Source organism: Phoxinus phoxinus (assembly GCF_949152265.1).
Source record: "Phoxinus phoxinus genome assembly, chromosome: 2".
Taxonomy (NCBI): domain Eukaryota; kingdom Metazoa; phylum Chordata; class Actinopteri; order Cypriniformes; family Leuciscidae; genus Phoxinus; species Phoxinus phoxinus.
In genome coordinates this window covers 50,463,020-50,491,014 of record NC_136877.1, presented here as the reverse complement: position 1 = coordinate 50,491,014, position 27,995 = coordinate 50,463,020, and the positions used below count along the sequence as shown (strand labels likewise).

General features: G+C 42.3%; 3 protein-coding genes across 13 annotated transcripts in view; all 3 read left to right on the top strand.

Annotated features, from left to right (window-relative positions):
• The window catches only part of LOC306992573 (uncharacterized protein), an 868,003-nt gene that overhangs the window by 690,289 nt on the left and 149,719 nt on the right, over window positions 1–27,995 (top strand). The gene's annotated exons all lie outside the window — the stretch shown is intronic.
• Window positions 1–27,995, top strand: part of LOC306992642 (SLAM family member 5) — a 239,746-nt gene that overhangs the window by 177,386 nt on the left and 34,365 nt on the right. The window lies entirely within an intron of this gene.
• The window catches only part of arhgef11 (Rho guanine nucleotide exchange factor (GEF) 11), a 51,083-nt gene that overhangs the window by 15,539 nt on the left and 7,549 nt on the right, over window positions 1–27,995 (top strand). For 6 of the 11 annotated variants that reach the window (XM_079601450.1, XM_079601449.1, XM_079601448.1 and 3 more), the window contains 19 exons: window positions 43–136; window positions 509–538; window positions 683–806; window positions 2,356–2,559; window positions 3,694–3,741; window positions 3,829–3,977; window positions 8,041–8,181; window positions 11,402–11,478; window positions 11,581–11,706; window positions 11,791–11,908; window positions 12,080–12,258; window positions 14,404–14,479; window positions 15,188–15,358; window positions 15,926–16,007; window positions 17,031–17,102; window positions 17,208–17,242; window positions 18,161–18,331; window positions 20,991–21,221; window positions 22,829–22,903. In XM_079601450.1, the coding sequence (XP_079457576.1) occupies window positions 43–136; window positions 509–538; window positions 683–806; window positions 2,356–2,559; window positions 3,694–3,741; window positions 3,829–3,977; window positions 8,041–8,181; window positions 11,402–11,478; window positions 11,581–11,706; window positions 11,791–11,908; window positions 12,080–12,258; window positions 14,404–14,479; window positions 15,188–15,358; window positions 15,926–16,007; window positions 17,031–17,102; window positions 17,208–17,242; window positions 18,161–18,331; window positions 20,991–21,221; window positions 22,829–22,903 (2,203 nt within the window). Of the gene's footprint in view, window positions 1–42; window positions 137–508; window positions 539–682; window positions 807–2,355; window positions 2,560–3,693; window positions 3,742–3,828; window positions 3,978–8,040; window positions 8,182–11,401; window positions 11,479–11,580; window positions 11,707–11,790; window positions 11,909–12,079; window positions 12,259–14,403; window positions 14,480–15,187; window positions 15,359–15,925; window positions 16,008–17,030; window positions 17,103–17,207; window positions 17,243–18,160; window positions 18,332–20,990; window positions 21,222–22,070; window positions 22,250–22,828; window positions 22,904–27,995 lie in introns of those variants that run through there. The other 5 variants (XM_079601447.1, XM_079601452.1, XM_079601446.1 and 2 more) reach the window with 3 other exon arrangements.

Here is a 27,995-nt window from a genome sequence, read left to right as displayed (position 1 = left end):
AACTGTAGTGTCGCTGTATTAACTCCATGTGTTCATGAACAGCTGAGCAGCGCGAGACGAGAGAAGGATGGAGAAGACAAGAAGCGAAATCCCATTCTGAAGTACATCGGGAAACCCAGGAACACATCTCAGTCCAGTAAACACACACACACACACACACACACACACACACACACACCTCAGTCCAGTAAACACACACACACACACACACACACACACACACACACACACACACACACACACACACACACACACACACACACGCACACCTCAGTCCAGTAAACACACACACACACACACACACACACACACTCAGACTCAGTCCAGTAAACAAACACACACACACTCTCTGTCACACAGTTGTTTCTCCTTTTTTTTGAGCCTGTCTGTCATTCATTCACTGTTTATTTCTTTGACACTTCAGTTTGAAACGCTGTTGTTTATATTATTTTCAGTCAGTTTCTCTCATTGTGTGTGTGTTCATGTGTTGGTCTGTTTATTTCTCCAGCGTTCCATGTCCCGTTGTCCCCCACTGAAGGTAGACCTCCTCCTCCACACTTCATTCACTCGTTTGAGTTACACACCCAGGGAGATCACTTTTAGCATGTTGTGTGACAGATAAACACACTTGTTCTGTAACGTGCTCCAGGAATATTGACGAATGGTCTCGTTTCGTCTGCAGTTCGTCCCGGCAGCGTGAGGAACATCATCCAGCAGTTCGAGAGCAACTCTGACTCCGTTGAGGACGGAGACGTCGAGGGAGGGCGGTTGTCTTCCAGCAGCTTCGGAGAGGACAGCATGGACAGGTGTGTGCTTTATTCACACTATACACACACTCACACAGAAGGGGGAACCCGTGATTCAGTGACTCATTCATGAAGAGAGCCGTTCACCTCATTCCTGAATGAATCAGCCGTTTGAGCGAATCAAATGAGTGAATGATTCAATGACTCATTCATGAAGAGAGCCGTTCACCTCATTCATGAATGAATCAGCCGTCTGAACGAATCAAAGGAGGGACTGATTCAATGACTCACTCATAAAGAGAGCCGTTCACCTCATTCCTGAATGAATAAGCCGTCTGAACGAATCAAATGATTTAATGACTCATTCATGAAGAGCCGTTCACCTCATTCCTGAATGAATCTGCTGTTTGAACGAATTAAATGAGTGAATGATTCAATGACTCACTCATGAAGAGAGCCGTTCACCTCGTTCCTGAATGAATCAGCTGTCTGAACGAATCAAATGAGGGACTGATTCAATGACTCATTCATGAAGAGAGCCGTTCACCTCATTCCTGAATGAATCAGCCGTTTGAGCGAATCAAATGAGTGACTGATTCAATGACTCATTCATGAAGAGAGCCGTTCACCTCATTCCTGAATGAATCAGCCGTTTGAACGAATCAAAGGAGGGACTGATTCAATGACTCACTCATGAAGAGAGCCGTTCACCTCATTCCTGAATGAATCAGCCGTCTGAACGAATCAAATGAGTGAATGATTCAATGACTCATTCATGAAGAGAGCCTTTCACCTCATTCCTGAATGAATCATCCGTCTGAACGAATCAAATGACTGAATGATTCAATGACTCATTCATAAAGAGCCGTTCACCTTATTCCTGAATGAATCAGCCGTCTGAACGAATCAAATGAGTGAATGATTCAATGACTCATTCATTTAGACATTTACCGGTTTAGTTTTTTTATTTAGAGTATCACTTCAGTAAAACAATTATTTCAACGAAAATTGTTTTTTATTTACATTTACTATGTACGTTTACCCTCGTGTCGATACAAGTCTGTGTGAGTTTCTTTCTTTTGCGGAACATAAAATAAGATCTTTTGAAGAATTTTGATAACCAAAACTGTTTTGGTCTGTAACTAAATACCAATTCATATAGAATAGAGTGTATTCATGAGTTTTTGTAATAAATTCTATGTTGAATCAAATATTTATTTATAAATATACTTCTTGTATTGTCTATTTGATGCTTTTCTCATGTAACACAATAATGACTTTATATGATCGTTTGGGGGTCATTTCTCAGCTAAATTTAATTTGTGGTTAATTAATCGGCACATCAAGTAATTATTTAGATAAAATGTAATCACTTGACAGCCCGAATTGTTACATTACATTGTAATATAATTTTCATTATGTTGGGAAGTTGTTGCTGAATGTGTTCATGGACGTTTTTTTAACATCAATATTTAAACAACATTTATATTAAATGCAAATAATATGAGTTTATAATATACATAGTAATAATAAAATATATAATAATAATCTCGAGACATATTCCTGTCAGGTTTAATGATGTGATGTGTGTTTATTCTCTGGTTCTCAGTCCGACCGTCTCGGTGCGCTTGGCTCGCAGCGAGTCTCTGAAGGCTCAGGGGGAGGGGCGTCGGCGAGGAGGCGGGCCGGGGGCGGAGTCTGTCCCTCGTTCCCGTAGCGACGTCGACATGGAGGACTGTGAGGAGAGGGAGGGGCCGGCACTGAGACCATTACATCACAGCGCCTCGTCTTCAGCCTCCAGCAGCTCCGCGCGGTACGAAACTGTGTGTGTGTGTGTGTGTGCGTGTGATACTTATTATAGATCTTATGCGCCAGAGAAACGAGCGCGCCGCCATCTTTAGAATATTGTCTTTGAACTTCCGTTTTGCGGTCGCTCTGTGTATTTCAATGGGATCGCTGTCCAGGAGTAACTAGCTTTTAAAGTGGATTTACTCAATGTAAAGTTAACGAAAGTTATCATGAGGATTGTAATGTTTGAAGCAGACGTCTTAACAAATGTCAGTCGACCGGAAGATTTTAAAACGAGCCGTTCATTCATAAATGAGAGTTTTGATATTTTTCCTATTTAAAACTTGATCCTTCTGTAGTTACATCGTGTACTTAGACCGACAGAAAATGAAAAGTTGCGATTTTCTAAAAATAGGAACAATTTTGAAACTCTTTGGTCATTTTTTTGAGAGAGATGCTAACGGTCTAATCAGATTCAATGATCTATGCTAAGCTATGCTAAAAGTGCTACCGCCAGACCCGGAGATCGGCTGAATGGATTCGAAAACGGTAAAACTGTGTAACTCTCGGGGAGTCGGACAATGAAGTGCAGTGTTCCAGCGGCCGTCTCTATAATAACACTAATCAAACGACAAAAGACAGAGAAAATTCACTAGTTCTTGACTGAATAACTTTTGTAACTATATTTGTAATGTATGTTTTATTTATAAAGTGCAGTGTTATTTTACATTTGATTACAGTTTCTGAACCTGAATACTGAAAATCTTAAAACACTGTTAAATTTAATCATTGTTCAGTTGCCTCTATTTGTTGCGATTTGCTAATTTGTTGTGTGTTCTATTTTATTTACTTTTTTAAATTAGTGTTTACTTGTCTTTAATAATGCTTGAAATGTATATTAGTGAGGCTAGTTGTTTTTCAACTGTATTTTTAAACCACATGCAAAGTGTTCTTTAGCCTGTTGATTTCTCTTCAGGATATTCAGCTACAATTGAATGTTTTAAAATAAGATTAAATGTGAATGATATCCAAGTTTTTTTTTTTTTTTACCTTATTGGATTCTAAACTAGGAATCGATAAAATTCTAAAAATACCCAACCCTAAAAACTGCATGCATCCAGGAAGTGTGTAACTTGTGTTTGTCGTCTGCTGATTGCAGGTCGCTGGAGAACCCGACGCCGCCGTACACGCCCCGCTCTCAGCGCAGGTGACGTCCCCACAGCACAGGCTCCGCCTCCTCAGCACAGGCTCCGCCTCCTCTGCTTCTCTCTCTGACTCTGCTCTGTGTCTGTAGGCTCGTGGACTCTCCCGTGGCTCTGCTCCCGGACGCGCCGGCGCTCGAGGAGGACGTGATCGACTCGCAGAACTGGCAGGACACGGTGGACGCGCACGTGCTGACGTCACTCTCCTCGCGAGAGATCGACAGACAAGCCGTCATCTACGGTACATGCACACACACACACGCGCACACACACACACACATCAAGCTTTTATGCCACGGTCACTGGTGTGTGCCTGACTAAAGCCAGAACGATTGGAAACCTGTTTGAAAACAGGGATTTTTCTGTTACGTTTGTGGTGCAGAAATGTCACGCTTGGGGAAGAATCTATAAGCATCCGATTTAGAAGGACTTTTCCAGGGTCGATACAATTGAATCTGTGTGTACAGCATCTGTGGCATGACGTTAATCACCACTGACTCGAGTTTTGGACAGTTATAACCATCAATTGTTCTAAGCATTACAGAACTCACTGTTTTGAAATTAAATCAACAAGAAAAATAACTATAACGATTACTATATTAGCGTCCACACCAGCGAACGATGTCGTTCTGTTTATTACAAGCTTGCACTGTAGTTTTGTCCAAATCATTCAAATTAGCTTGTTTTAAGTTAATATCCTATATTTTGATTTAAATATCATGCCGTGATACATGCAAGTATACAAGAAAAATAATTTTGTATAGAGAAAAATCTGAACATCAAACAAATATAATACACAAACTGAAACTCTGGGAGATCTTCCACCTGGAGATGTGTTCCTGCATCGTAAAGACAGGTTTCAACAGTGTTGCTGCTCAGATGATACAGTTTTCCAGGAAAAACAATCATAAAATGATTAGAGAGAAAAAACATAAAAGAAAACAGAGCAGCCCTAGCGTGTTGTTGCACGTTGTTAGCATGAATGTTGCTAGCTATCATGCTTTAGACAGATTTCTGCTTTTGAACCCTTGACTTTCATTTGCCGTTGTTTATTTGCATTTTAAATGCGTTGCTGAAATGGCATTTTTTACTTTTATTAAAAAAAAATTGAGGGTTACATCAAAATAATTTTCTTTGCTAATTTACATTATGCCACAATTACTGTGACCGAGCTGAACGTGTACTGAGCCTTGACATTAATATTTATTTATTATTATTTTATTTGATCATGCTTGTGTTCAGCACTATTTTACGTGTGTGTTTGAAAGCCGGTCAGAATATACTTTGTAACTATACTTTGTGCGTCGTGTAAATATTCACCCGTTATGTTGTCGGCATCTGAGTAAACCAACTCAATCCTGACAAACAGTTTAATGAATAGGTTGCTCAACATCTTTAATACGTGTTTTTATGCCTGTGAATATGTCAATAAGAATATTAGCAGTGTGTTCACAGATCTCAATATCCGACTTCCTCGAGTTAATGACCCGCCCCGGGGAGAAGCGTACACTGTGTGAAATGCGCGATCACCCAGGGTAACTTCTCTCTCGGATGGCCTGTGACGACAAGCCGTCTGTCAGGTGTGTGTCAGTGACTCTGTAATGAGCAGCGTTGCTCCTCAGGCTGGAGAATTGAGCTTTCTGACAGTCCCAGACGTGTCTCGTCCGCGTAACCGACTGTTTAAAGATGATACGTGTATGAACACCGTGCCGATCAATGTCATGTGTGATCTCAGAGGGCCCGAAGCCTCAGACTGCTGTGTGTTTATGCGGAGGATGGAGGAGGCATGGGTTTAGTTCAACGTTTAGAGGAAACTCTAACCCAAATCTAAGGCTGTTTTAGAGACACACACCTTAAGGGAGAACTCCGGGCAATTTTTAAGTTAATCTTGATCGTTACACCTTTGTGAGTACTGTCTATAGAAAGAAAAAAAAAGGAACCGGATTGGAGCTCCCACTCCGCTAAAGCGGCAGTTATGGGGCATATTCATAAAGAGTGTGTCTGTGCCTCTTAACAGACACAAAATGCAATTAAAATGTCTGTCCAACATGAACAGGGTCCTTACATGACAACAAGATGCGTTTAGCAACTTAGCCATTGTTTAAACTCACCTAAATAGTGTTTTAGAGACGGCTAGCTGTAGTCTCGCGCTGAAGTCCCGTGGGAACTCCCGTTGTAGCCGGAGAAAGGTATTGTTGACTGAAGAGTGAGAGGCTAGTTCTTCGTCTGTATACTCGGGTTCAAATAAATAAGGACGACCATCAAACTCAAAAGCCTCTTCCATGTGTTCAAAATCTTCTATATTCTCCATAGTTACGTTACGAACCATTTCTTCTTCATTTGTGAGCAACTCTTCACACACACGACGCTCCTCCACCTGCACACTTCTATTTACCTTTTCTCGGCTACAACGGGCGTTCCCACGGGACTTCAGCGCGAGACTACAGCTAGCCGTCTCTAAAACACTATTTAGGTGAATTTAAACAATGGCTAAGTTGCTAAACGCATCTTGTTGTCATCTAAGGACCCTGTTCATGTTGGACAGACATTTTAATTGCATGTTGTGTCTGTTAAGAGGCACACAAACACTCTTTATGAATATGCCCCATAACTGTCGTTAGCTGAGTGAGCACTGGGCATTAGCGGTAGCAGCTCCGTGTTGCAAGCACCAATCCGGTTCGTTTTTTTTTTCTTTAGACAGAACTCACAAAGGTATAACGATCAAGATTAACTTAAAAATTGCCCGGAGTTCTCCTTTTAAAGGTGCTCTAAGTGATGTCACGCATTTTTTAGGCCAACATTTTTTAGTCACATACAGCAAATATCTCCTCACTATCCGCTAGCTGTCTGTCTCCTGAACACACTCTAAAAAAACGCGGTCTCTGTAGACTCCCCAGGCTCCACAAACGGCAACAAAAACAAACTGGGCTAACCCGCACCACAACATAACAAACAGTGTTCCAGCCAATCACCGACAAGAAGGATTTGGGGGTGGGGTTTGGGGGGTTAGTGCGCGGATGAGGAGGAGGGAGGGTCTAGCTAGCCTCCGTTTTGTTTGGCAATAGTTCGAACGTCAACAAGAAGTGACGTCACCCAGGATCGCTTAGAGAACCTTTAATGCAAAACTCAATACTGACTGTGTGAACGGACTCGAGACAGCATTGAGGAAATTACACACACACACCCTTAACCGATTCACTGTTTATAGTGTATTTTATATGGCACCTACTTAAAGTATTGCTTGTTAGTGTAACCACCAGTCTTCACCAGACATAAAGTCAGTGACTGGTGTTTAATGAATGCTTTACACTAGCTATGTTTCAATTGATTAATTTATATGCACATTTTGGGATGTTGCATTAAAAAAACACTAGATTGGAAACATGATCCTTCAGAAATCATTCTGATGTGCTCATTTGCTGCTCAAGAAACATTTATTATTATTATTATTAGAAATTTTGAAAACAGTTGTGTAAATTTTTTTATTTTTTTCAGGATTCTTTGATGAATAGAAAGTTTAAAATAACAGCATTTGTCTGAAATGGAAAGCTTTCTTAACATTATACCCTATTGTTCAAAAGTTTGGGGTCAGTAATAAAACAATTTTGGAAAGAAATGTATATTTTTATTCAGCAAGGATGCATAAATTGATCAAAAGTGAGAGGAAATAGATTTATAATGTTACAAAGTAATCAAAAAATATTTTCTTGAGCAGCAAATCATAATATTATATTGATGTTATATTATAGAAAACAGCAGTTTTAAATCATATCACTGTTTGTTTTGTATTTTTAATTAAATAAATGCAGCCTTGTCGAGCAGAAGATGCTTCTTTTTATCCCAAACTTTTGAACGGCAGTGTAATTGATATTGGCAACTTTGAATGGAAACAGCTACTGCCATATTACGTGAAAATACACTACAGTTTAAAACGCGAACAGAAGTAAATTACACTACATCTCACACATCTCATGACATAAGCATGCATACTCTATACATTTAATCCACAGTTGTTTATGCTTATGTGTAGTTTATTCAGCTGCATTATCTTCTCTTAGCCTCGATGGGTTGCATTGAAGCCCACCGGTGACTATAGTTGCTGCAGTGTATAGTTGTCATTTTCCTTTTTTAAGCATTTTTTTTAGATGTTATCCATGTTTTATGTCTCAAGGAAATGCAAGCAAACAACTCAAGGGATAAAAAATAAATAAATAAATGTCCACATAAGACACTATTAACACTACTATGTATGAAACCATTCAGAAAAGTTGAACCTTCTGTGCCTTCTCATCTGTGTCCCGTAGAGCTGCTCACGACGGAGGCGTCTCACCTGCGCACGCTGAGGGTCCTGGATCAGGTGTTTTATCAGAAGATGCAGAGCGTCCTGAGTCCAGACGAGCTGTCCTGTATCTTCCTCAACCTGCGGCAGGTCTACGAGCTACACGGTCAGTGCTCGCGCGCGTTTCTACGAGCTTCACGGTCAGTGCTCGCGCGCGTTTCTACGAGCTTCACGGTCAGTGCCCGCGCGTTTCTACGAGCTACACGGTCAGTGCTCGCGCGCGTTTCTACGAGCTTCACGGTCAGTGCCCGCGCGTTTCTACGAGCTACACGGTCAGTGCCCGCGCGTTTCTACGAGCTACACGGTCAGTGCCCGCGCGTTTCTACGAGCTACACGGTCAGTGCTCACGCGCGTCTCTACGAGCTACACGGTCAGTGCCCGCGCGTTTCTACGAGCTACACGGTCAGTGCTCGCGCGCGTCTCTACGAGCTACACGGTCAGTGCTCACGCGCGTCTCTACGAGCTACACGGTCAGTGCCCGCGCGTTTCTACGAGCTACACGGTCAGTGCTCGCGCGCGTTTCTACGAGCTACACGGTCAGTGCTCACGCGCGTCTCTACGAGCTACACGGTCAGTGCTCACGCGCGTCTCTACGAGCTACACGGTCAGTGCTCACGCGCGTCTCTACGAGCTACACGGTCAGTGCCCGCGCGTTTCTACGAGCTACACGGTCAGTGCTCGCGCGCGTTTCTACGAGCTACACGGTCAGTGCTCACGCGCGTCTCTACGAGCTACACGGTCAGTGCCCGCGCGTTTCTACGAGCTACACGGTCAGTGCCCGCGCGTTTCTACGAGCTACACGGTCAGTGCTCACGCGCGTCTCTACGAGCTACACGGTCAGTGCCCGCGCGTTTCTACGAGCTACACGGTCAGTGCTCGCGCGCGTCTCTACGAGCTACACGGTCAGTGCCCGCGCGTTTCTACGAGCTACACGGTCAGTGCCCGCGCGCGTCTCTACGAGCTACACGGTCAGTGCTCGCGCGCGTCTCTACGAGCTACACGGTCAGTGCCCGCGCGTTTCTACGAGCTACACGGTCAGTGCTCGCGCGCGTCTCTACGAGCTACACGGTCAGTGCCCGCGCGTTTCTACGAGCTTCACGGTCAGTGCCCGCGCGCGTCTCTACGAGCTACACGGTCAGTGCTCGCGCGCGTCTCTACGAGCTACACGGTCAGTGCCCGCGCGTTTCTACGAGCTACACGGTCAGTGCTCACGCGCGTCTCTACGAGCTACACGGTCAGTGCCCGCGCGTTTCTACGAGCTACACGGTCAGTGCCCGCGCGTTTCTACGAGCTACACGGTCAGTGCTCGCGCGCGTCTCTACGAGCTACACGGTCAGTGCTCGCGCGCGTCTCTACGAGCTGCACGGTCAGTGCTCGCGCGCGTCTCTACGAGCTACACGGTCAGTGCCCGCGCGCGTCTCTACGAGCTACACGGTCAGTGCTCGCGCGCGTCTCTACGAGCTACACGGTCAGTGCTCGCGCGCGTCTCTACGAGCTACACGGTCAGTGCCCGCGCGCGTCTCTACGAGTTACGCGGTCAGTGCTCGAGCGTGTCTCTACGAGCTACACGGTCAGTGCTCGCGCGCGTCTCTACGAGCTACACGGTCAGTGCTCGCGCGCGTCTCTACGAGCTACACGGTCAGTGCTCACGCGCGTCTCTACGAGCTACACGGTCAGTGCCCGCGCGTTTCTACGAGCTACACGGTCAGTGCCCGCGCGTTTCTACGAGCTACACGGTCAGTGCTCGCGCGCGTCTCTACGAGCTACACGGTCAGTGCTCGCGCGCGTCTCTACGAGCTGCACGGTCAGTGCTCACGCGCGTCTCTACGAGCTACACGGTCAGTGCTCGCGCGCGTCTCTACGAGCTACACGGTCAGTGCCCGCGCGTTTCTACGAGCTACACGGTCAGTGCCCGCGCGTTTCTACGAGCTACACGGTCAGTGCTCGCGCGCGTCTCTACGAGCTACACGGTCAGTGCTCGCGCGCGTCTCTACGAGCTACACGGTCAGTGCTCGCGCGCGTCTCTACGAGCTACACGGTCAGTGCTCACGCGCGTTTCTACGAGCTACACGGTCAGTGCCCGCGCGTTTCTACGAGCTACACGGTCAGTGCTCGCGCGCGTCTCTACGAGCTACACGGTCAGTGCTCGCGCGCGTCTCTACGAGCTACACGGTCAGTGCTCGCGCGCGTTTCTACGAGCTACACGGTCAGTGCCCGCGCGCGTCTCTACGAGCTACACGGTCAGTGCTCGCGCGCGTCTCTACGAGCTACACGGTCAGTGCTCGCGCGCGTCTCTACGAGCTACACGGTCAGTGCTCGCGCGCGTCTCTACGAGCTACACGGTCAGTGCTCGCGCGCGTCTCTACGAGCTACACGGTCAGTGCCCGCGCGTGTCTCTACGAGCTACACGGTCAGTGCTCGCGTGCGTTTCTACGAGCTACACGGTCAGTGCCCGCGCGCGTCTCTACGAGCTACACGGTCAGTGCTCGCGCGCGTCTCTACGAGCTACACGGTCAGTGCTCGCGCGCGTCTCTACCAGCTACACGGTCAGTGCCCGCGCGCGTTTCTACGAGCTTCACGGTCAGTGCCCGCGCGCGTCTCTACGAGCTACACGGTCAGTGCCCGCGCGCGTCTCTACGAGCTACACGGTCAGTGCTCGCGCGCGTCTCTACGAGCTACACGGCCAGTGCTCGCGCGCGTCTCTACGAGCTACACGGTCAGTGCTCGCGCGCGTCTCTACGAGCTACACGGTCAGTGCCCGCGCGCGTTTCTACGAGCTTCACGGTCAGTGCCCGCGCGCGTCTCTACGAGCTACACGGTCAGTGCCCGCGCGCGTCTCTACGAGCTACACGGTCAGTGCTCGCGCGCGTCTCTACGAGCTACACGGTTAGTGCTCACGTGCGTTTCTACGAGCTTCACGGTCAGTGCCCGCGCGCGTCTCTACGAGCTACACGGTCAGTGCCCGCGCGCGTCTCTACGAGCTTCACGGTCAGTGCCCGCGCGCGTCTCTACGAGCTACACGGTCAGTGCCCGCGCGCGTCTCTACGAGCTACACGGTCAGTGCTCGCGCGCGTCTCTACGAGCTACACGGTCAGTGCTCGCGCGCGTCTCTACGAGCTACACGGTTAGTGCTCACGTGCGTTTCTACGAGCACCGGGGATAAAAATAATTAAGCAGAGGCAGGGATACATTTACCAGAAAGGGGGAAATCCCACGCATCCCCCCCCCGGCAAATCGCACCCTGTATATATATATTCATAATAAATACTGTAATATTTTTTAAAACCCTGTGATGACTAAGTTCTAAAGTAGTTTTTCTCTCCCAGCGAGTTTATGTGAGTCCATGAGGAAGCGCAGGGAATCTGCCATCGTTCAGGGCATCGGGGACATCATGCTGGCCAGAGTGAGTGTGTCCCTCCTCGAATACAGTGCTGCTGTTCGAGAGGCATACGAGTAATACTGTGTGTGTGTGTGTGTGTGTGTGTGTGTGTGTGTGTGTGTGTAGTTCGAGGGAGAGGCTGGAGAGCAGTTTGAGGAGCAGGTGTCTCACCTGTGCAGTCAGCAGAGTCAAGCGCTCGAGCTCATCAAGAACAAGCAGCGCAAAGACCCGCGATTCACACACCTCATACAGGTAACACACACACACACACGTGAGTGATGAAGATGAGGATGGTGAAGGTGATGTTGAGTGTGTCATGTGATGTGTGTGTGTCAGGAGTGTGAGGCCAGTCCTCACTGTCGTCGGTTACAGCTGAAGGATCTGCTGGTGTCGGAGATGCAGCGCCTGACTAAATATCCACTGCTGCTGGACAACATCATCAAACACACCGAGAGTGAGTGGAACACACACACACACACACACACACACACACACACACACACACACACACACACACACACACACACACACACACATCGTTATCATGTGATCTGTACATGCAACGCTGTCTTAGGTTCAGGCTAAAACAAGGTGTGTGTGTGTGTGTGTGTGTGTGTGTGTGCAGTGTCCTCTCCTGATCTCCAGCAGCTTCAGAGAGCTCAGGTGTGTTGTCGAGGGATTCTTCAGGCCGTGAACGAGGTCGTCAGGGAAACGGAGCACCGACACCGGCTCAGCCAATACCAGCGCAGGCTCGACCTCACGCCTCTGGAGAGACAGGCCAATCCCGTCGCAGCGCAGTTCAAGGTACCGCCCCTTTCTGTCCTTCACTGTCCCGCACGCTATGGCAAGCCGTTTTAACATTTAATCATTTAAGCCTACTAGTATCTATTTTCATGCTACTAGTACTTATTTTTTAGATACTAGTATCTATTCCATTAAGTACTAGTACTTATTCATTAGATACTAGTGCTTATTCTTTAGGTACTAGTGCCTATTCATTAGATACTAGTGCTTATTCTTTAAGTACTAGTACCTTTTTAAAGATACTAGTACTTATTCATTAGATACTAGTACTTATTCATTAGATACTAGTACTTATTCATTAGATACTAGTACTTATTCAATAGATACTAGTACTTATTCATTAGATACTAGTGCTTATTCTTTAGGTACTAGTACCTTTTTAAAGATACTAGTACTTATTCATTAGATACTAGTACCTAATAAATAGATACTAGTACTTATTCATTAGATACTAGTACTTATTCAATAGATACTAGTACTTATTCAATAGATACTAGTACTTATTCAATAGATACTAGTACTTATTCATTAGATACTAGTACTTATTCAATAGATACTAGTACTTATTCATTAGATACTAGTACTTATTCAATAGATACTAGTACTTATTCAATAGATACTAGTACTTATTCATTAGATACTAGTACTTATTTAAATAGTGACTAGTCACTATTTTTTTGTTACTAGTAAAAAAAAATTTTTTTTGCCATTGACTTCAATGGGATCTGTCATTTAGATATCAACTATTCACATCTGACTAGTATCTATTCCAATTGTGACTAGTACATATATATTAGATACTAGTACTTATTCATTAGGTACTAGTACTTATTTTTTAGATACTAGTACCTTTTAATAGATACTAGTACCTATTAAATAGATACTAGTAGCTATTAAATAGATATTAGTACTTATTCATTAGATACTAGTACTTATTCTTTAGATACTAGTGCTTATTATTTAGATACTAGTATCTATTAATTAGATACTAGTACTTATTCATTAGATACTAGTACTTATTCAATAGATACTAGTAACTATTTATTAGACACTAGTATCTTTTGTAATTGTTACTAGTAACTATTCTTATTTTACTAGTCACAACTGCTTTTTTACTAGTCTTATGTTATGACTAGTCAGAACGGCCACGGTAGAGTTCAATTAAAAATCTTACTAGTAAAATTTAAAATCTTACTAGTAACATTTGGAATAAATACTAGTATCTAATAAATAGGCACTAGTATCTATTAAATAAGTACTAGTATCTAATAAATAGGCACTAGTATCTATTAAATAAGTACTAGTATCTAATGAATAAGTACTAGTATCTAAATAATAAGCACTAGTATCTAAATAATAAGCACTAGTATCTAAATAATAAGCACTAGTATCTAATGAATAAGTACTAGTATCTATTTAATAGCTACTAGTATCTATTTAATAGGTACTAGTATCTATAAAAATGTACTAGTATCTAAAAAATAAGTACTAGTACCTAATGAATAAGTACTAGTATCTAATATATATGTACTAGTCAAAATTGGAATAGATACTAGTCAGAAGTGATTAGTTGATATCTAAATGACAGATCCCATAGAAGTCAATGGCAAAACAAGTTTTTTTTTACTAGTAACAAAAAAATAGTTACTAGTCACTATTTAAATAAGTACTAGTATCTAATGAATAAGTACTAGTATCTATTAAATAAGTACTAGTATCTAATGAATAAGTACTAGTATCTAATGAATAAGTACTAGTATCTAATGAATAAGTACTAGTATCTAATGAATAAGTACTAGTATCTATTGAATAAGTACTAGTATCTAATGAATAAGTACTAGTATCTAATGAATAAGTACTAGTATCTATTTATTAGGTACTAGTATCTAATGAATAAGTACTAGTATCTTTAAAAAGGTACTAGTACCTAAAGAATAAGCCCTAGTATCTAATGAATAAGTACTAGTATCTAATGAATAAGTACTAGTACTTAATGGAATAGATACTAGTATCTAAAAAATAAGTACTAGTAGCATGAAAATAGATACTAGTATGCTTAAATGATTAAATGTTAAAACGGCTTGCCATACGCACGCCTCGTTAACGGCGGGATCGTCGTTCGTCACGCTGTGGTCTCTCACACAGAATCTGGATCTGAGCACGAAGAGGATGATCCACGAGGGGCCGCTCACATGGAGGGTCAGCAAAGACAAAGCCATCGGTAAACCTCACACACATCACACTGATGACGTGAACCAAAGCATCAGGATAATCAGTGCAGGAATAACAGTTAATATCGGTCGTTTACTGTACACTTTAAATGTACAGTTTATATTAAAAATATATTATTCAGGGATGTGAATTTTCCATATTTTCAATTTTGCACAATACAATACTATTATTGCAAGAGAAATATATGTATTTGTTGATTTAATTTTTATAATTGAAATAATAAACATATGATTTAAAATAATTAATACTTTATAATCGTATTCAATGGAGATTCACTTTTTTTATTATTGATTATATTATTATTATATATATATAATATATTATAGTTTTTTTAAACTACACAAATACATTTTAAAGTAAATTATCTGTAAAAAGTAACGTAAATATATTTTTCCATATTTTCTGTTTGTATTTTTAGTACAATATTACATATGCATATAGCTAAATATGCTGTGTATATATTTTTTTAATATTAACTAATTTAAATAACAAAAAATATCGTATTGTTATTATTGCTTTATAATAATTGTCAATGGGGAAAAACTTAGTGATCAAAAATGAGTGATTATTATTATAATGATTTGTTATTATATCAGTCCATGTCTTTAAGCTTTGGTGTGTGTGCGCGTGCGTGTGTGTGCGTGTGTGCGTGCGTGCGTGTGTGTGTGTGTGTGTGTATGTGTGTGTGTGTGTGCAGAGATCCAGGCGCTGCTGCTGTCAGATCTGCTGGTTCTGCTTCAGAAGGGTCCCGACGAGCGGCTCATCCTGCGCTGTCCGTCACGCTCGCTGGGCGGAGCTACTGACCTCAAGACACCCTTCTGTCCCGTCGTACGCCTCGACTCCTCCCTCGTGCGCTCCGTCGCCACAGGTCAGAGGTCACACCTCACGCACTTAAAGACATATTTAACACATAATCGAGTGCATCAGAGTCTTTTTACAGGTGCACTGTGTAATATTTAGGAGGATCTGTAGACGTCTGATACATAACTGTGTTAGTGGTGTATGAAGACCTTACATAATGAACCGTCGTGTTTTTATTAGCTTAGCATGAGCCGTTTCTATCTACACACACCGCGGGTCCGCTTACATCGACATGTTTCCACAGGAGCCCTGAACGGACACGCGTTTGGTCATGCTGTTGTTCTTCGTCTCACAATGATGAACAAGTAACAATAATATTCGCAATAACATAGTTTTACTGAATAATCTTAATTTATCTTTGTAAAGAAACCTCATTGTTTAACTGGCTACTCTCTGCCGTCTCAGACGACGACATCACTTCCTGTCGGCCACCGTAACTTCTTTTGGGTGCAATTCGCAACCTCACCACTAGATGCCGCTAAAACTTACACACTGCACCTTTAAATGAAACACTGAGAAGAACACTGCCGGAGGATATAGAGACGCGTCTCATCTCGTGGCTTTTCTCCCGCAGACAATAAAGCGCTGTATGTGATCAGCACGTCTGAGCGGCAGATCTACGAGCTGGTGGCCGGGACCTCGTCGGAGAAGAACACGTGAGTCCTCATTGGGTGCTTGTGTTTGATTGACAGGTTTGCAGCCTATCAGGGAGCTTCATTTATTCCTGCTGTCATTATTATGGGTGAAACGTTTTATTTATATATGAGCAGTCCACACTGCATATTAAACCATTTTATACAAAGCTTTTCTAGTTCTTTTAGTTTATATTATTATTTTCATGTTAATTTTAGTTACATTTTTTTTGTAATTTCATTGTGCTTTTGTCATTTTATTACTTAAAAAATATATTGATGTATAGGTTTAATTAATTTTTATTTCCGTTTTAGTTAATTTTAGTTTCTATTCATTTCAAGTTGATAATTTCAGTGCTTCAACTTAAACTCATTTCAGTTAATTTTTATTAATATTTATATTATTTCAGTTTCGTGTTTTTAAGATTTTCAGTTTTAGTTAAGAATAACAACTGTGGTTCTTTTTATCCTAATTTTGCATGCAGGTTTTATGAATTAAAGGATTAGTTCACTTTTAAAATGAAAATTCTGTCATCATATACTCACCCTTAAGTTGTTTCAAACCTGTATGAATTTATTTCTTCTGCTGAACACAAAGGAAGATATTTAGAAGAATGTCAGTAACCAGACAGTTTTTGGTTCCCAATGACTGCCATAGTATATTTTTTTCCTACTATGGCAGTCATTGGGAACCAAAAACTGTCTGGTTACTGACATTCTTCTAAATATCTTCCTTTGTGTTCAGCAGAGGAAAGAAATTCATACAGGTTTGAAACAACTTAAGGGTGAGTATATGATGACAGAATTTTCATTTTAAAAGTGAACTAATCCTTTAATTGAGCAAATACAAGGATACAGTAAAGCACATGTTACAAAGAAGTCCAAACCGGTTCAAATAGTGGACGATGCTCTCGTATACCATGTTTTAATACATTTCTGGAACACTGATGTTGTAAGAAATCGGCTAAAAAATCTGCTTTGATTGAGAATGAGTTTGAGAGCTGGAATTATAAGTTCAATGGATGTTTGGTTGCTCTTGTGTGTCAGTTGGAAAGACCAGCTGGAAAAGACAATCTCTTCCGCCACTTCAGGATCCACTAAACCAGAGTCACCAGTGCGGTACGTGCACACACACACACACACACGCACACGCACACACACACACACACACACACACACACACACTGAACACTCTCTGATCTAACTGTGTGTGCTCTCTTTCAGGTCCTCATGTGTGCCTTCATCAGCCAATCAGCTCGGTGAGACACACTTCATTACCATATCTGCAGATTAAACATGTCATGTCAGAACAAACACTACGGGTTCGGGGTCACTAACTTCTATTCAGCAAGCATTACATTCATAATGCTACAAAATATTTCTATCTCAGATAAACACTGTTTTATTTACCAAAGAATCCTGAACAATGAAATGTAGGAGTTTCCACAAAACTATGAACCTGTTTTCAACACTGATAAAAATCATAAATGTTTCTTGAGCATCAGATCATCATATTAGAATGATTTCTGAAGGATCATGTGACTCTCATGCTGGAAATTCAGCTTTGATCACAGAAATAAATTACACTAAAGTTATATATTCACATAGAAAACATTATAAATTGTACAAATATTGCACTATTTTTACTGTGGTTTTCATCACATTAATTTCTTTATAAAACATAAAACAATCAGAATGACCCCAAACTTTTGAAAAAGTGTATATAATACAATTTAATAACAGTAAATTAATATTTCATTTAATTTGTTTATTTCTATAGCACATTTAATGCGATAGTTGTTGCCCGAAGTGCTTCACAATCACTAAAAAAACACAAAAATAAGAGGAGTCAGGGAGAGTAAAAAATAAATAAATAAAATTAAACGCATAAAACATAGACAATGTTATGATAAACACCCATTTGAAGATGCCAATAAAATATATATTTACAGTAATTTTACACAATGTTTACTCTGATTAAGGAGTGTTATTATTTGTCTGTACATCGTGAAAAAATATTTTTTCTTAATAAAAGTTCTTATTTATGAGCATTTAATCAGTGAACATCTGAGGCTGTACAATATTTATTTGCAATAACTTGCAGAACTAAGGCCTGTGTGTCTCAGTCACATTATGATGATTATTAGTTATGATGGTTACTTCCGTCTCTCCTGCAGACGTGTCTCTGTCGGAGTCGTCCGCGTCTCTGGAGCGGGACTCTGTCAGTGATGATGAATGTGCTCTGACGCCCACCACTCCCACCGGCCAATCAGGAGCCAGCGTTCGCCAGGACGGGGACGGTTTCCTCCAATCGAAAGCTGCTGTTGCAGAAGCTGCTCTTCAGGATGGTGAGCGAGCGCTAGTGTTTGCAGTCTTCACTTAAACCGATTTGAATATCACATTTACCTTTTCAAGGCGAGACACTACAGGTGAATAGGGTACAATTTTAAAATAATAGATATCACCATGAAACTTCCTCAGTTGATTACTTACACAAGTATATATAAAAAATGTATTACAAGTTTTTGAAATGTGTATGTTTAATTATGCAAATTAGACATGATCTCATTAAATATGCGCAATTTTGCATATATTTTCGGTAGATAGATCTGACCATATGATAAATCCAGGTGCAAAATTATTTTTTCATTTTGATTACACACAAGATGAAAGATGTTCAGACGGATTTCAGGATATATGCTTTCATGACCTAGGAAATCTAAATACACTGTCCATAGCCTTAAAAATATTGATTTTCGCCATATTTTTTTTATTAAAATGTCACATAAATCAGGCCCGGAAGGATTTATTAACAAATCCCTCTGAACTTATCTTCAGAATACTGCTAAGTGTGTAACTGGAGAGTTTGGTGTACATAGGCTGAGATGTTTCTACTGGAGGATGCAGTGGCGGGCCGTGCATATTACACCTAGGCCTTCTGTGATGTCCACCCTGAATTAATAACTTTTAATAGTGTAGCAGCGCACGCACATACTCTCTATAATTGTGAAATTCCTGTTTTTATTTTGCTCCGGCAGTTATAGGGTTAATTCTGTGAGTTCGCGAAAGGCCGGGCAGAGAGAAACGAGCGAGTGAGTTCGGCTTGTGTACAGTGGTTCTTGCGTTCCGATTATAAATTCAGAAACGGATCCTCATCACGGTCTTATCCTTCAATGGCTATAGTATTAATGTTTGAAAAAAAGAAGTTGTTTCGATCATAAATTTACAAGAAAAATTAGGAAGAAAATCATATTCAGCAGAGCACGGACAAAAACAGGGGCAAAAAATGCATTATACTCTCCAAAACTGATTTTTTACACAAAATCCATCCTAATTTCTTTCCTCAAAAAGACTTGAATTACTTGGTTGTACAGGTTGTCTGTGCTTTTCAGTCCCAACAACCTTTTCTATCGCCATCGAGGTTAATGTGCTGAAAGTCGAGTCTGTCCCGTCGTATTTCTGTCATAAGTTTAAATTCGCTTTAGTGCTGAGAGTGTGTGCTCGACAGAAGCAGTAACGTTAAACAGGGAAAACACCGCAAAACATGACGATGTGTAACGTTACAGCCGACACAAGCTCTCACACAGATTTTTGAACGATATCATTGAGATCAGCGGGACTTTTCCCTTCAAAATCAGTCCTGGCACACATTGCAGTCAGTTCTGTTTTTACCCGGACAGATCGATAGAGATCCGAGACTCCGCGTAAGCTGAATAAGGGATTTTTTCCGTTAGGTTTGAACCTGCTGGTGGTCGAGGAAGGAAATAAACATGAATTTGTGGGTTGAAAAACTATGAAATCTACAGGTATTTTAGTTTACACAGTTCGCAACAGATGCGGTTAGCTAGCTCTGACTACCAGTAATAATAGTACACGCTCTGACCATCCAATCAAAGGGCGTGAAAATGCTTACGTTATTGTATGCCTGCTAGATGGCCCCGGTGCAATCAACTCGATATCTGATTGGCTGATTAAATCTGACTGATTATCTGATTGGTTAAAGCAACAGTTTCATTGCCATTCATTTAAGCTACAGGCGCCCGCACTATCGATTCTGAAGGCCTCGAGGCAGATATATTTGACCCTGGCAACACATGATGACTGAAATATGATTGGATAAAAGCACTAAAATAAATATACACTACTGGAAGCAGCGCAACCAAGAGAAAAGCTATGAAATTAAGAGAACAGACTTTTGGGAATAATTTAATACTCATTCATAAAAATATATATTAAAGTGCAAGTCAGTGATTCTCATAGTGTTTAGGCCAGCAGAGAAGGCCTTGCTGGGCCTGACGGCCCACCACTGGGAGGATGACAAAAAACTCATTTTGAGAAAAAGGCATTTAAAGATTTGTAATGTAAAAATTCATACTTTTTTAGTGGAAACAACTATTTACTGACACAATATCTCATCAAATCATTAGCAACAACAATACAAACCACCTAAATCACATTAAAACGTATAAACACAGCATTTATGGCCTTCAACTGACCAGAAAAACAGTCAAAAACACACATCTGAATGTCAGAGCGTCACGTGATGCATCTGAACCAATCACGGTGTCAGAAATTGACATCAGCCAATGAGATTTCGCTTTTAGGGTTAAATGCCCATTTTAATTTCACGATTGGTTGCTGATTAAAAGGAAATTATCATATTTGGATCTGACAGCATTGTAAAGGAGAGAGAGAGCTTTCCAGACGTGTGTGAGATTAAAGGAAGCAGAGAGAGATCGCGGATCATGATGATTAAGAACGACAACTTTTGTTTAATTTCGGAGAAATCTACAGACGCAAATAGACAAAGTTAGTAAAATAAAGACCTGAATGTGTATTTTGGACTTTTTTTCACCACAAGTCTGACAGAAGACATTTTATTTGAAGACAAATAGCCTAAAATCTCAAAATTGACCAGTGAAAAAAAACAACAATGTTTTTGCAAAGTGATTCAAATAAAATTTTAAAAGATAAAATATATATATATGTTTTCTCTTGTCTTCTCAGTGGAAACCCTCCGACAGCTGATCTTCAGAGACCTGGAGGATGGGTGGAGTCAGGATTCCGATGACACGCCCACAAACGAGACGGCCAATGAACGGAGCTCTTTTACAGATGGGCCGGGGGCGGAGTTTCCTGAGCCCGCCCCCAGCCAGACTCCCAGCCAGTGGGGGGAGGAGCCTGTAGAAGCTCCGCCCCTGGAGGCGCATCAGCCTGCAGTTCAGGTGGTGAGGAAAGGTAAACACACGCTCACGTTCATAGTTCTCTGCAGACAAATATAATATAGAGATTAAAGTCATATTTATGTTCAGTTTACGATCATTTCGACTCTGTTTATAGAAGCGAGCATTTACAGAAAGGCAGTTTTTGCGCAAGGCAATGCAGCGATGAGCTTTAAACACTGGTCTGCACCTCCACTCGTCACAAGACTATACATGTTACACTAGCGGATTAAAGCGCTTATTAAGACCGTCTGCAATTATAACCAGTATTTCAACTTCTGACACAAACACAAGCAAGATGTGCATGTGATCTAGATATTTACACAGTGTGTGTGTGTACGCTTATGACACACACGTATTTTTCAGGACAGAAGTAAAGCTCTCAGAAACATGCCTACTCTTACTGTAACTGTACAAATTACAGCTTTTACAAATTGAGGGACATATTTTATAAATTTTATACATTATTTATAAATATTGTGTATTCTGATTCTTATATAATCATTATAATTGCACCTAGTAATCACAGGGCAACTGGTTGTTGAGATAAATATATATATTACTATTAAGTGTTTGTATTTCAGTTTTAGTGAGTCAGCTTTTCTCAGTTAAGGTTTTTATCTAACATTTGTGTTCATTTTATTTCAGCTTAATTACAATTAACGGAAATGGGATCAAATGGGAATTAATTAAAAAGGGATCTTGGATGTTGTTTCTGTAAAATTTCTTTATTTTATAATTCTTTATTTCTCTCTCTCTCTCTCTCTCTCTCTCTCTCTCTCTCTCTCTCTCTCTCTCTCTCTCTCTCTCTCTCTCTCTCTCTCTCTCTCTCTCTCTCTCTCTCTCTCTCTCTGCATGTGCTCAGATCTCACTGTGATGAAGCTTATGTGATTTAACACTTTTCTCACCTCTCTCTTTTTGCTACTTTTCCACACACACACACACTCTCTCTCTTTCTCTCTCTCTCGTACATGTACGGTGCTGTGGCTTCTTGTATTTGTCTGTTTCTAACTACACGCATTATATAAATGCACATTTATCTGCACACTTCTTACACACACACACACACACACTTTCACTCTCACACACACTAACTCACTCACTCATGCGCACACACACTCTCTCTCACACACACATTAACTCACGCACTCACTCATGTGCGCGCACACACACACACACACACACACACACACTCTCACACACACACTAACTCACTCACTCACTCATGCTCACACACACACTCTCTCTCTCACACACGTTAACTCACGCACTCACTCATGCTCACACACACACACTCTCTCACACACATTAACTCACGCACTCACTCATGCTCACACACACACACTCTCTCTCACACGTACAATCTCATGCTCTCTCTCTCTCTCTCTCTCACACACACTCTAACTCACTCATGCGCACACACTCACACACACACTCTCTCACACACACACTAATTCACGCACTCACTCATGCGCACACACTCACACACACACTCTCTCTCTCACACGTACAATCTCATGCTCTCTCTCTCTCTCTCTCTCTCTCTCTCTCTCTCACATGCGTGCACACTCACTCACTCTCTCATTCACACACACACATCTTCTACCTGTCTTTCACACACAGTCATGGGTGCGGGCTGTTCTCTTCCTGACGACATCACCGATGATGTCACTGCCAGCCAATCCTCTAAGGACGGAGGTGGGGCTTAATTTATGATACAATACCTGTGACTGATGCATTCTGGGCCGGCTTCCTGCCAACAATTGAGACTCGTCTCAAAGTTCAGCGCTTGTTTTCAGTCTCCGTCGACTGTGAAATATAATCCGGGATGAGATTCGGTTTCAGTTTTGGAAACCGGTCCTGAATGCTCAGTCCTTCTCTTTCTGTTGTTCTTCTCGTGCGCTCCAGCGATTTATCATCTCAGCGCGTCTCCTTTCATAATCCACACGAGAGAAATGTCATATACACACACAGACAACTGGGGTTTTAATATTCAGGAAGTTACAAAAGAGTTTAAAGGGATAGTTCACACACAAATGTCAATTCTGTCATTAATTATTCACCCTCAAGTTCATCTTCGAAACACAAATGAAGATCTTTTTGATGAAATCTGAGAGATTTCTGCCTCTCTCCATTGACAGTCTACGCAACTACCACTTTCACACTTCAAAACGTTCATAATTAGATAGTAAAATTCATTCATATTGAGCGGTTTGGTCTACATTTTCTGAAGAGCCTCTGGCTTTATATCAGGGCTGGGGGACGTTGAGCCGCTGTCCTGCAGAGTTTGGCTCCAACCCTGATAAACACTCCCCTGATCGTGGCCTCAGTGACCCTGGAGACACTGATTAGCGTGTTCAGGTGTGTTTGATTAGCGTGTTCAGGTGTGTTTGATTAGCGTGTTCAGGTGTGTTTGATTAGTGTGTTCAGGTGTGTTTGATTAGCGTGTTCAGGTGTGTTTGATTAGCGTGTTCAGGTGTGTTTGATTAGCGTGTTCAGGTGTGTTTGATTGACGTGTTCAGGTGTGTTTGATTAGCGTGTTCAGGTGTGTTTGATTAGCGTGTTCAGGTGTGTTTGATTAGCGTGTTCAGGTGTGTTTGATTAGCGTGTTCAGGTGTGTTTGATTGACGTGTTCAGGTGTGTTTGATTGGCGTGTTCAGGTGTGTTTGATTGGCGTGTTCAGGTGTGTTTGATTGGCGTGTTCAGGTGTGTTTGATTGGCGTGTTCAGGTGTGTTTGATTGGCGTGTTCAGGTGTGTTTGATCGGCGTGTTCAGGTGTGTTTGATCGGCGTGTTCAGGTGTGTTTGATGGGCGTGTTTAGGTGTGTTTGATTGGCGTGTTCAGGTGTGTTTGATTGGCGTGTTCAGGTGTGTTTGATTGGCGTGTTCAGGTGTGTTTGATTGGCGTGTTCAGGTGTGTTTGATTGGCGTGTTCAGGTGTGTTTGATCGGCGTGTTCAGGTGTGTTTGATGGGCGTGTTTAGGTGTGTTTGATTGGCGTGTTCAGGTGTGTTTGATTGGCGTGTTCAGGTGTGTTTGATTGGCGTGTTCAGGTGTGTTTGATTGGCGTGTTCAGGTGTGTTTGATTGGCGTGTTCAGGTGTGTTTGATTGGCGTGTTCAGGTGTGTTTGATTGGCGTGTTCAGGTGTGTTTGATTAGCGTGTTCAGGTGTGTTTGATTGGCGTGTTCAGGTGTGTTTGATTGGTGTGTTCAGGTGTGTTTGATTGGCGTGTTCAGGTGTGTTTGATTGGCGTGTTCAGGTGTGTTTGATTGGCGTGTTCAGGTGTGTTTGATGGGCGTGTTCAGGTGTGTTTGATTGGCGTGTTCAGGTGTGTTTGATTGGCGTGTTTAGGTGTGTTTGATTGGCGTGTTCAGGTGTGTTTGATTGGCGTGTTCAGGTGTGTTTGATTGGCGTGTTCAGGTGTGTTTGATTAGCGTGTTCAGGTGTGTTTGATTGGCGTGTTCAGGTGTGTTTGATTGGTGTGTTCAGGTGTGTTTGATTGGCGTGTTCAGGTGTGTTTGATTGGCGTGTTCAGGTGTGTTTGATTGGCGTGTTCAGGTGTGTTTGATCGGCGTGTTCAGGTGTGTTTGATTGGCGTGTTCAGGTGTGTTTGATTGGCGTGTTCAGGTGTGTTTGATCGGCGTGTTCAGGTGTGTTTGATGGGCGTGTTTAGGTGTGTTTGATTGGCGTGTTCAGGTGTGTTTGATTAGGGTTGGCACTAAACTCTGCGGGAGAGTGGCCCTCCAGGACCAACGTCCCCCAGCCCTGCTGTATATGATGAACATAATTAAAGCTCCAGTCCGTAGTTTTCCCTCTTTGTCGCCATCTCTGTTCGAAATCTGCAATTGATCGTTCGCAAAGACCCACCTCCCTTAGTTACTGTTGCTATGTCCGACAAGCTACGCCGCTCTCACACACACACACCATGTTCTCACGCAGTGAAAAACACATCGCGGAGCAGAGAGGAGACTGACAGACACACTGACAGACACAGACCAGGTTACTTTTGATGTTAAACAAAGTCTCACCTTTCAAATTTGGTCATTTTTTTAAATAAATGTAAACAATAAATACTGTTTTGTGGCTCTTTAATGTGTGTGTCAGATCGCTGTGTCGCCTCAGTTAAAGCCGCTCGTGAACCGATCATCTCTTCCTTCTAGTTCATTTACAACATCAAATAAACATGAATGAACATCAGAAGGAATGTTGTTTTAACCGCGGAAAGGCGTCAGTACACTCCGCTTCTCAAGTTCACATCCTCCCATGTTAATCTACTAACTCTCCTGACGGCTTTGTCGGACAAAATGGCGGATGGCGAAGTATGATTGGTCAGATCACCTGTCAATCAAGCTCCCTGCGAAGGGTCAATTGCAGTTATTTGCGGAATGATCAACTTTACGTGGGTTGTGTCATGAGAATGTGTGGCAGTCAGTCGCCGCACCGATGTGGATACTGGCATTCGCAATCACAGATTATACTTTTTGGAAGTAAAAATGTCAGCTGAACAAGTAATGGTGCTTTTCCACTGTATGGTACGGCTCGGCTCGGCTAAATGTGCTACAGCGGCGGCTGTTACTGGCTATTTAAATCTAGCGGGTTTGGCGTCTCGTGTCGCAAATACAATGACGCTGGTAGTGACGATTCTGTCTGACCAATCAGTGATCTGCAGTGTTTTCACGTCACATTTTAGTATCGGTACGGTACGCTTGGAGCCTCAACAGAGGTGGTGCCATTTAAAGCGTGCCGTGCCGTACCGTGCAGTGTAAAAGCGCCATAAGGAACATCCACTTTTGTTCTGACCAAACTAAGGGAAAAAAGCATTGCAGTAAATCACACTGATGAAATCTAACGGTCCCTTATCATATCACGTCAATACTCGTCATTTAGGCCCCATCCACACTACTGCGTTTTCGTTTAGAAACGGAGACCTTTTGCTCTGTTTGCACCTCCCGTCCAGACTACAACGGCGAAACCGAAGACCTAAAACGGAGAAGTTTAGAAACGCTGCCGACCCCGTTTTGCGTTTTAAATCTCCGGAGGGCGTCAAAACGGAGGACTTTAGAAACTATGACGCAGAGGCTCACGCTCGGCTCTATGATTGGGTGTCATCAGTCATGGCGTATCCTTCCCTGATTCGTCAGCCACCCATCACATGACCCGTCCCCGGGAAGAAAACATACAAAAGCAGCCTGGACTACGTAACGTTAGTGACTGCAACATGGATAACGAATTACAAGCGTTACTGACGTTGATGTCTTTGCTAGCAGCTGTTGTGCAAGTCAATTCTGCATTGTACAATCTTATAACCGCCTACATTCGGCTGTGTACACCGGCACGCGCACGCCCAGTGTTGGTGAATGGTCACGTGATCCATGTTTTCTAAAACGCTGGTGTGGACGGAGATCGTATTCGTTTTAATTCTCCGTTTCTAAACTAAAACGCAGTAGTGTGGATGAGGCCTAAGATTTCCGACTTTTAGCACTACTTTTGACGACACAACATGACGTCCACTCGCTATAACCTCCTCACCCACTGGAAATAGATAAAACCTCTACACCTTTAGCTGCATATCTGGTAGCGCAACCCCAAACACAACACGCTTTCAACATCGTTTACACTGTGATCATCAACAATGTAGCCGACTGGATCTCTCCAAGTATCTTGGTGCCTGTTGTTTACAAACATCCTGAAATGCCGTATAATCCGGTACTAACTGCAGTGGAAAAGCAAACCGAGCTAAAGCGAGCCGAGCCGAGCCGAGCCGTACCACGCAGTGGGAAAGCGCCATTACATCGGGTGAATCTCCAGTCGTCACTGGTGATTGTCGTTTGTACCTTTCTGGATCCGCCATCAAATTGATAAGTTTAATTATATAAATTAAAATCCACTGGAATGGACCACTTGCACTGAACTTCGTGACGCACTTCCGTTTGGAAACAATACATCTCACTTATTTCCGGTTATGTTTACTTTCAATGTACTGTGTGTGGTCAACGAGTTGAACAAACGCCTCCTAAAATGAGTGTCCGCAATGAGATTAAAAAGTGTGGCTTTTTTTATAGACAGAATGTATATTCTGATGTTTACTGTGTGCAGAATTTTCCAAACATATCGGAACATGAAGTTTTTATCCAACCCAAGCCGATCTGAGAAAGCAGCGGGTGTTAAAAATACTCATTATTTCCCCACAGGGGTTCAGTGTCCGTCTACACGAGTGACCGCTGCGCTGAACTGTGTGAGAACAGAGGAATAACATCAGTACGAGCCACCAACATTTATTTATTTAGTTTAAATATTTTAATTATTTTGTGTCAATTTTTCAATGTCAATCTTTTTACTACTTACATGCCCAAAATGCTATAATATTCAAAGTAGAATATTCTCCTGTCATTCTCCTTTACGCTGTGTGCGTTATTGATTAAATAGCCTATTTAACATCGTGACAGGACCCTCGCGAGCATTCATTCATTCATTCAACTATTTTACCGGCGCACACAAGCAATCCTTTTAATAGTCAATTTATTTTAAAAATGTAAACCCAACATGTATAAAATGTCAGAAAGAGAAAAACACTGTTAATGAGAAGACGAGCATATAGGACTGTTGCAGAATACACAGTTGGAAAGAAAATATATGTATAGGAACATTTCAGCAGGCTCAAGATAATTAATACAGAGATCATTATTCACTGTTTTAAACAATTGGCAGCCATAAAACACTGATAATCTGCATTCTCATGCATGTGGGTGCGCTGACTGAGCACTCTAACCGGAAACTCCCGAGATGTACTA